The 8,792-nt window shown below is 38.9% G+C and overlaps 1 protein-coding gene across 2 annotated transcripts in view; it reads right to left on the bottom strand.

Annotated features, from left to right (window-relative positions):
- The window catches only part of ABCE1 (ATP-binding cassette, sub-family E (OABP), member 1), a 12,133-nt gene extending 3,846 nt beyond the window's left edge, over nt 1-8,287 (bottom strand). Inside the window, exons 1-9 of one of the 2 annotated variants that reach the window (XM_010161406.1) lie at nt 8,125-8,287; nt 7,737-7,822; nt 6,356-6,453; nt 5,866-5,983; nt 3,379-3,516; nt 3,144-3,213; nt 2,017-2,113; nt 995-1,084; nt 274-276 (exon numbers count right to left, since the gene is read on the bottom strand). In XM_010161406.1, the coding sequence (XP_010159708.1) occupies nt 274-276; nt 995-1,084; nt 2,017-2,113; nt 3,144-3,213; nt 3,379-3,516; nt 5,866-5,983; nt 6,356-6,453; nt 7,737-7,822; nt 8,125-8,227 (803 nt within the window). In that variant the 5' untranslated portion in view covers nt 8,228-8,287. Of the gene's footprint in view, nt 1-273; nt 396-994; nt 1,085-2,016; nt 2,114-3,143; nt 3,214-3,378; nt 3,517-5,865; nt 5,984-6,355; nt 6,454-7,736; nt 7,823-8,124 lie in introns of both variants that reach the window. The other variant, XM_010161405.1, reaches the window with a different exon arrangement.
- Nucleotides 8,288-8,792: the final 505 nt, after the last annotated feature.

The raw sequence follows: 8,792 nt of genomic DNA on the forward strand, positions 1-8,792 counted from the left end.
GGGTCTTCCGTCGAACTCCGCTGTTCACACAACACCCGCAAGTATCAAAATTGTGTCCACAGCAAGAGACAAAGGGCATTTAATCAGTAAGACTTTCGGGTTGAGTTACAAATTTAAGATCATGCGAAACAGAAACGCTGCACAAAAAAACCCACCAGCTTTTTAGTTACTGAACTGCCAGCGGAAGAAGACATGTTCACATGGGAGATGACTAGCATTTTGGTACCTTTACTTTTTTGGTATGTTTAACAAGAGAAATATGGCAAGAATTACCTTCTCTTACGCTGAAAGGCATAGTAACAACACCGTAAGCACTTGGCACACCATAGAGGCAGCAGATAAAGTCAGAGAGATAATCTAACACGCTGAGATCATGCTCTACGACAATGATGTACCTGCAAAACAGAGCCAGAGCGATGCTTCTGTATTTCAGGACAAAATGGGTCTTCTTTCTCTTACTCTAGTCTCACATAACCAAAAGCTATCAACATCACTTTCATTTAATGTGGTTTCTTAGCTTTACACTAAATAAGGACAGAGTGCTCGGATAAGCACTTTGGTTTTAAACTGTCCAATAAACAGACATTGTGAACGACAAGGTGAAAGTCCATCCTCAGCGTAAACTGGAAGCTTCTGTGTGTACAGGAAGTGGAAGGATACTGACCGACTGGAGCAAAAAGTACGTAGCACATTTTAAGAAAAAAAAAAAAAAAATCTCTGTGAGAAGGGGATGGAACAGCAGCATCGAGGTGAAAAATAACCACTTCTGTTTGCACATCCTTTTTACAAAACACTGAAATAAGTGCAGAAGCTACAGGCAATGTTTCCAAAACACAAAGGAATAGAATATTACTGACACAGCCTATTTTAAACAACTATTACTGTATCCTCCTGAGAGGTCAGCACTTGCAGGGTGATGTACCGGATGTTTCTTCCCTCTGTAAACAGTCGCCTATTATTACAGTCTAACAAAACACTGAAGGAATGTATTTACCTGTCAGGGTTTATTAGGGATCGAATTGTGATGGCAGCCTTCAAGCGCTGCTTGACATCTAGGTAGCTGGAGGGTTCATCAAACATGAAGCTAGCCCCCAAAAAAAAATGAAGTCTTAGTAAATGTAAGGGCTTTCCATATTTAAACTTAATACTAACACTTCAACCATTAAATACACAGCAATAGAAGGTTATCATTATTTGTACTGAGAAAGAGAGACCAAAAATGAGAATTATATACTGACACCTGCCTTGAATCTCTGATGGCTGTCATGGGAAACTGTTAAATGGTTTGAGTTATTACTTTGCCAAGAGCTCTGACCAAGTTACCCAACATTACAAGAAAGCAGCAGTTAGTTAGGAATCCGCGGCACTCAGTTCTGATTCAGCTTTCAGTTAACATGAGCTGAAAAGTGCAAAACCGCTTTAGGAGACCAGAAAAGGACACCTTCCAAAAGAGAAAAACAAAACACCACCACAAAGAGGAAAAGCTACCCAACACCCGCACCAACCAAAACAGCTCCCAGCCCAAACAAACAAACGTTTAAAAAGATCAGAACAAAACACCCAACACCTCTCCCCCCCCAAACTCTTGTGATCTTGTTTTCTTGGTCCCAAGGAGTCAGGAAACAGCACAGACTAGACAGCAATTTCCTGGTTGCAAGACAGGAGGGACACAAGTTCCCCGAGGTGGGAAGCAGCGGTCCATTTCTTAGGCAGAGAGGCTAAGCGAGGACACATTTATGAGGGATTAGGGAAAAGTAAAGAAGTTGTGATGCTGAAATTTAACAGTGGCCTCTGAAATAAGCTATTTCTGGTCAGATGAGTTAGAGTATAAAAAAAGAGATTGTATATGGAGCAAATACAGATCTCTGCTGCTGAGTTCATAAAAACAATTTAAAAAAAAAACTTTTTAAAAACATTTCCAACAAAAGTGATTTCTAACAATAAATGTAAATTAGAGGACCATATTCTGAGACAGGTGATTAGAAGCAATGTGTAACAGAAGTAAATTAAACATACATATCAGCCTTCTGAATGCAAACAACTGCACAAGCAAATCTCTGAAGTTCTCCTCCTGAAAGGTCCTCAACATTTCTTTCTTTCAGATGGGTTAAGTCTGCAAATAAGCGGTTAATTTTACATGTTACAACCAACACAACTACTTCTATTTTTATTACCCACAGAAACATGTCTAATCACAGCAGACATCCTACACAGAGGAAAAAACAGAAAGAAGTGAAATTAAGTGTTCAGCTTATACAGAAGCATCATGATGCTATTTCTAAGTCCCAGCAAGTTATGGCTTCTCTGCAGCATTAGCTGATTAATTTGTATGGCGGCTGCTGCTGATCACACAGAAGGATTAAATTTCTATTAGGTTTTCCACCATATATTTGGTAAAGATTTCTGGCCCTAAAAAGAAACTATACTGGTTTTAAAAGTGGTTCTTGTATAGACCTGGCTGAAGAGTTCCAATTTGCACAAAAATCAAGCCCCCAGCGTTACAGCCCATGGGTGAAGCCAGTATTTCTCATCAGAATTAGGAACAGCAAATTTCAAGCATATCCTGTTTCACTAGTAAGCTAAGTGGGACTTGAAGACCAAGCTCTTGATGGCACAACGCAGCCCACTTTTACCACCCACATGTACCAAAAAAAGCCTGGTGTTAATTCAGCAACACTTAACACCTAAATTTAGTAACAACTGAATTCAAAACACCTACAATTATTTACCAGGTCTGAGGAGAGGTTTTTTTTGTACTTGGATTATATTTTTTATATGCGATGCTTCTCACAAGAAGGGATGCTCACATTTTGCCAGAATTGTAAGCAAGCAAGAGCAGCAGATATTAAATGGAGGTTTTCCAGATTTAAAACTGAACACTTGCTACCATGAAACAGAAACTGCATTACACTCTGCTAGCTAGCACCTATCAATCAGTGTGCCTTTGCCATTAGGAAGCATTATTCACATTGCTTCAGACATGCTAAAGCAAGCTCTAGGCTTTAAAAGGAGGCATCTTCACCTTTTTTTTCCCCACCCCCTTTTTTTTCTTTTGAAGTGGTACACTATCACAAGAGTACTAACTTTTTCAATAAATACGAATTCTCAAATGCTCTGAAGTTTGACTTTACAAGATTACTTACCAAGCTGCTGGCATACAACAGTTTGTGTCTTAGTTTCATCCTTCCTATCCAGAATTGATCCCACTGTTCCCTGCATGGAAATAATAAAGAACCCCCACATGACTTCAACATTAAAAATGTCAGACAGCACTAAGTTTTTGATGCTGAATTATGCTGCTAAATCAAATCTTTATCTAGCATTATAAGTATTACAGGAGAAGCTCCCAGCTTTCCATTAGCTCATGACATTTCTCACCTTCGCAGCTTTAGGGATCTGGTCCACGTACTGAGGTTTGATGATCGCTTTCAGGTCATCTTCCAGGATCTTGGTGAAATAGTTTTGTAATTCAGACCCTCGGAAATAAGTCAAAATTTCTTGCCAGTCAGGTGGATCCTGTGACAAAATTAAAGCCTGTGTTTATTCACACTCTTCTAAAACCATCATTAAAAATATCTAATTTTAAGATTCTGATCAATGTAGCAAATAAAATATGCTTGCAACAATGACAAAGCCTGGATAAAGCTAGTTACCAACAGTTGCCTCTGCAAAGTTTCCATTCAAAAACAGAAGAATTATAAACTTGCAAATGGAGGGCAGAAGGTCAGATTTTTTTATCCAGGTGGCCCTAGCCCTTTTGAGAAAAAGTATTTTAAATCTGGGCCTAGGACATCCCAAACTGTCCTTAGATAGTTAAAAAGCTACGAGTAAAACTACTTCATGGGGATAAGGATGGCCTGGATTAGTATTAACTGCACTTACTAGCAGTGTAATCCAACTAATCCAAAGGAAAAGGGTTGGATTGATTAAATCAACTTGCACAAAAGATGCAATAAACTTTCACAGAATCATAGAATGGTTTGGGTTGGAAGGGACCTTAAAGCCCATCTAGTTCCACCCCCCCTGCCATGGGCAGGGCCCCCTTCCACTAGACCAGGTTGCTCAAAGCCTCATCCAGCCTGGCCTTGAACACTTCCAGGGATGGGGCATCCACAGCTTCTCTGGGCAACCTGTTCCAGTGCCTCACCATGCTCTCTGTGAAGAATTTCTCCCTGATATCCAATCTCAACCTCACCACTTTCAATTTAAACCTGTTCCCCCTTGTCCTGTCACTACAGGCCCTTGTAAAAAGTCGTGTCCGTCCCCCCTCCGCCCCAGCTTCCTTGTAGGCCCCCTTCAGGTACTGGAAGGTGCTATAAGGTCTCCCTGGAAATTTGGTAATTTTCCTTACATCTAACAAATGTTTCCAAGGAAAAAGAATGAAAAGACAAAGCAAAAATAACAAACAAAAAAAAAAAAAAAAAAAAAAAAAAAAAAAGAAAAGGAGCAGTCGCCCAGGAAAAGGTCCCAACTTGCAGAGTTTTGTTTTACGTAGCGTACTACTCTGAATGGTGCTGAGTTCATTATTTTGATGATAAACAGTATGGCCACAGCACGATACAGCCATATGTCCAAACCAAGCAAATACGCAGAGGAAATGCTTCATAAGTTTTAGAGCAGAAGCAACACGTAAGATTCAATTCATAACACGTGTTTCTGTGGTCATAATGATTTGGCTCTTCACAGGGAAGTCTGATTTTGGAAGCATGGTAATTCAATTAAGTACACATTCAGAAAGGCAAAAGTTTTGTTATTTCTGCAATACTACCACCTGAAACAAGAAGTCCACAAAATAATATAAACCAAACTTGAAAGAGAATGGAAAATGTATCTGGGAACTGATTATTTCTCTGCAGTTTTAAGTGACAGCCATGAAATGAATCCTTTATTAAAACATTACTCTTTCAGGTAAAGGAACCCATGAAGAAAGTTTGAACACCCTTGTTCCTACAAGTCCTTCTTGAAGGACAAAAACGGGCATCAGAATTCAATAGTTACCACGTAATTTGAAGGTGAGAACTGAAATACAGTCTGATAAGAAGTCACAGTAGTTATTATTTAGGCCTTTTCCCTAACAATAGTAACTCTTCGCACAAGTGCTAGGTAAACAAACCCCTGGAAGTTATATTCTGCTTGCTAGCTGCAGAGTGTGACTTAGTGTAAATACATAGGAAAATGGATTATGATCTGCCATGAAGACCAGCAGATCGCAAGCTGTTCAGTGCCTGGTTCTCAGGAAAGACCATCAAAATTTCTAAGTACCTAGCAACATGAAGAAACTACGGATTTTCAGAACTAATACTAAAGCGGACAATGGGAACAACCTCCAACAACAGCTGCTGACAACAACGTATTGTATAAGAGACCATCTCCAAAAGAATCAAAGATAAAAACCCGAAGAGGTCACAAGGACATATGGTAAGCTCTCACAGACACTAGAGCTGTTCAGATAAAAAACAATGCTGAATTTAGAAGAAACTCCAAAACTCTAGCTACCTAAATCCCTTGATGGGGAACAGGTAAATTATGCAGGGGAAAAAAGTTGACCTTTTTAAAGACTCTATAAAAAAAATAACCCTTAATTGTGATTTAAAGACAGAAACCTACCTCTTATTATAATTCTAACTCTACAAAGATAAATGTATCCTTGTCTATCAAGTCACACAGAATTTGTAAAAAAGCCTTTGTTAACAACAGCCTTCTACTATTACTTCTGTGTGGAGCAGGTCACTGGTTGCTAACAGGGAAAGTGCCACTGTCCTTGCAAATCCTATCATGTTCACAGACACGAAAATTCAGGGGGAAAAAAACCCCAAAACCCACAGCTATCTAAAATGCCAACTCTAATTTTTTGCTGATACATACATCATATTTTCCAAGATTTGGCTTCTGTTTTCCTGCTAAGATTTTCAAGGCAGTTGATTTTCCAATACCATTGGTTCCAACCAATCCCAGTACTTCACCAGGACGAGGGATGGGCAACCTGTACACAACATTGATAACTTTGGATTATATTAATGCCATCAGACACCAACATATGGTGGTAAAGTAAATGTTACAACCTGTTTGCAGACTTTCTGATTATTTCAGCCTGCTCTGTTAACTTGCCAATATATACTTCAAATTACATCAATACTCCTCAAAAGCAGAAGATTGTAAGATTTAACAGCAGTCTGTACTTTACATGGGAGTCCTATAAAACTAGCACTAACATTTTATTCAATTATTCTACTTTTTCATAACAAAAATATTAATTAGCATTAAATAACAGAGAACACCTTGACATGCACTATGTTTAGACTATCAAAAACTTGAATATTTTGTCTCTTTTACATTGATCTGGAAAACACAATACCTGTGAAGTTTGAAGGCATTGGCACAGTATCTATGTGTTGTTTCTTTCTCCAGGTTGCTAGGTAAGTTAACGATGGACAAGGCTCCAAAAGGACATTTCTGTAATTGAAATGAAGTTATAGATTAGCAGTGCACACAAACAGTTTATTACCAAAACACTATGTTCTGTACTGCACCCAGCTGTGCATTTAAGTATGTTTAAAAGAATTTTCACCAAATTACTGTGCTTTCATTTACACAGTCAACTTTCCAAACAAGTTCTATACTATGCTTTTGAAATTAAATAGTTAGCAATTCGTGCTGGGTTCAGTCAGGAAAGAGTTAACTCTCTTTACCGTGGCTGCTAGGAAGCTGTTCCTGGATGCAGAGAGCAGCACTGATAAGTTCTCAGCTGGCAGTGGGCAATGCCTGCACTGAATTCAAGGTCTTTTCTCCGCTTCTGATCCTGCAGCTGCGTTCCCAGCTCTTGATGTCTCGCTACAGGCAGTCAGGTGATACACAGTTCAAGCAGCTGACCCAAACTGACCAAGGGAGTATTTCATTCCATAGTACATCATGCTCAGGCAGAGGCGAGGAGGGGGTCTAGGAGCTTACACTCCCTGACTCCTGCATTAGCTCCTTTGCTAACGCCTGTGCTGGCTCGTTCGAGAGGGAGTTGGTGGGTTTGTTTAGTTTTCAGCTGTGCTGTTGCCAAGAGGGTTCACTCAGGATCCGCTGTGATCACTCTCGGGCTGCGGCTCTCGGGCTGCGATTGCTCTGACTCTCACTACTCTGCAACTAGTTCTGCGCCAGTCAGTGGGTGGAGAGCAGCTGTATCATAGTTGTATCAAATTGTATCGTATCTTTTATTTTCTATTGCTTTAATTACTTATTAAAAGTAGTGTTTGTATATATTAACTTATATTCAATTAGTAAATAGTTCTTATCTCAATTTTATGAGCTTCCTTGTCCTTTTTCCTCCAATTCTCCCCCTCCGCTGGAGGAGGGGAGGGGGAATCTGTGAGAGTGGCTTTTTGGTGTTTTTGCTAGCTGGAATTAAACCACGACGTGAGAGTGGCTTCATGGTGTTTTTGCTAGCTGGAATTAAACCACGACACAATTTAGACTGTCAGTCTACAGGTAAGGCCCACTGCATATATTCTCTAGTTCTTTACAAAAAGAGCCGTCTACCTCTAAGTGTTTACAGCCACAAACAAAACCAAACAAAAAATTACAACCCACACCCTGCAATGCAGCCAGTGCACTTTCTAGAAACAATAACAGTTAACAAGGTTTGATTATTGAGGGAAACAAAATTGCCTTTTGAATTACAGTATGCATTACTAAATATAGTAGCGTAATAAGGAAATTTTATCCTTCAGATAAAGCAGCCTAACTCTTACCTTGATGCAAATACCACAACCAATACAAAGTGTTTCTGAGATCCATGCTATTTTGCTCTGTGATGTGACTTCTATGCAAAGTTTTCCTGGTGAAAAAAGAATAAAATTAACGAAAGGAAATTTCTGATGAAATCACAATTCTTGCCAGTAGTACTAAATTCCAGAGGAACATGTAACTGATTCAGGTTCACTGAAGCCTTCAGATCACATGAAGACCTGAAAAGTGGTCTATGAATTGTTCATGCTTTCAGTGATACTTCTGAAGCCTTTATGAAACAAAGCCTGCACGATAAACAAAGAACTAGCAAGTACAAAAAACTAGTTCCTTCTAGTAGAACATTAATTAAAACTTCTCCAACTGCTTAAGCAGTTAAATTACAGTTCTTACCCATTCGAACTACAGGACAGCTCTTCTTGCATTCTTGACGGCATTTCTTTGGCTTACACTTGTCATGGTTGACAATAGCAATTCTTGTTAATTTGTCTGCCATAATGCACAATTTAAGGTTAAAGACACACACCAATTATGAGTAGTGGGAGTCTTCCAGAGCTTAAGGAGGAAAAAAAAAAAGAAGAACCTGATTACTGACAGCATAGAGAACATCATACATACCTGAAGTTATTTCTAGCAGAGTTCAGAGATGAAAAAAGCAAAATTATTTTCTCTTTTAAGCAAAATGGCAAACAGGGCAAAGTCTCAGATACAAGCAGTAAGAGTACTGATGTGTAAATAACCGCACAAATTTTAAAAATCAGCTTTCCATTCCATTCCTGTTTCCCTGCTGTAAAAGAAAATTTGTGATTATATCTGAGAATGTATTTGTTCCCAAGAAAAGCATGTGGTAGTAGGAACAGAAGAATGTATGCTGCTGCAAATTTCAGTTCCACAAGCTGCCTTGTGTAAAGTAACCTTGTTCATGCTACAGCATCTGGTAAAGCCAAAATGTGACTACAACTAGTATTCCAAGAGTCTGATTATAACATTCCTTTTGCAAACTGTATGCCAATATTTTATATTAAAAAAATTAAAATACTGTAAAATTTAAACCATCTTTC

This window comes from Eurypyga helias, unplaced genomic scaffold, assembly GCF_000690775.1.
Source record: "Eurypyga helias isolate BGI_N326 unplaced genomic scaffold, ASM69077v1 scaffold2601, whole genome shotgun sequence".
NCBI classification, from domain to species: domain Eukaryota; kingdom Metazoa; phylum Chordata; class Aves; order Eurypygiformes; family Eurypygidae; genus Eurypyga; species Eurypyga helias.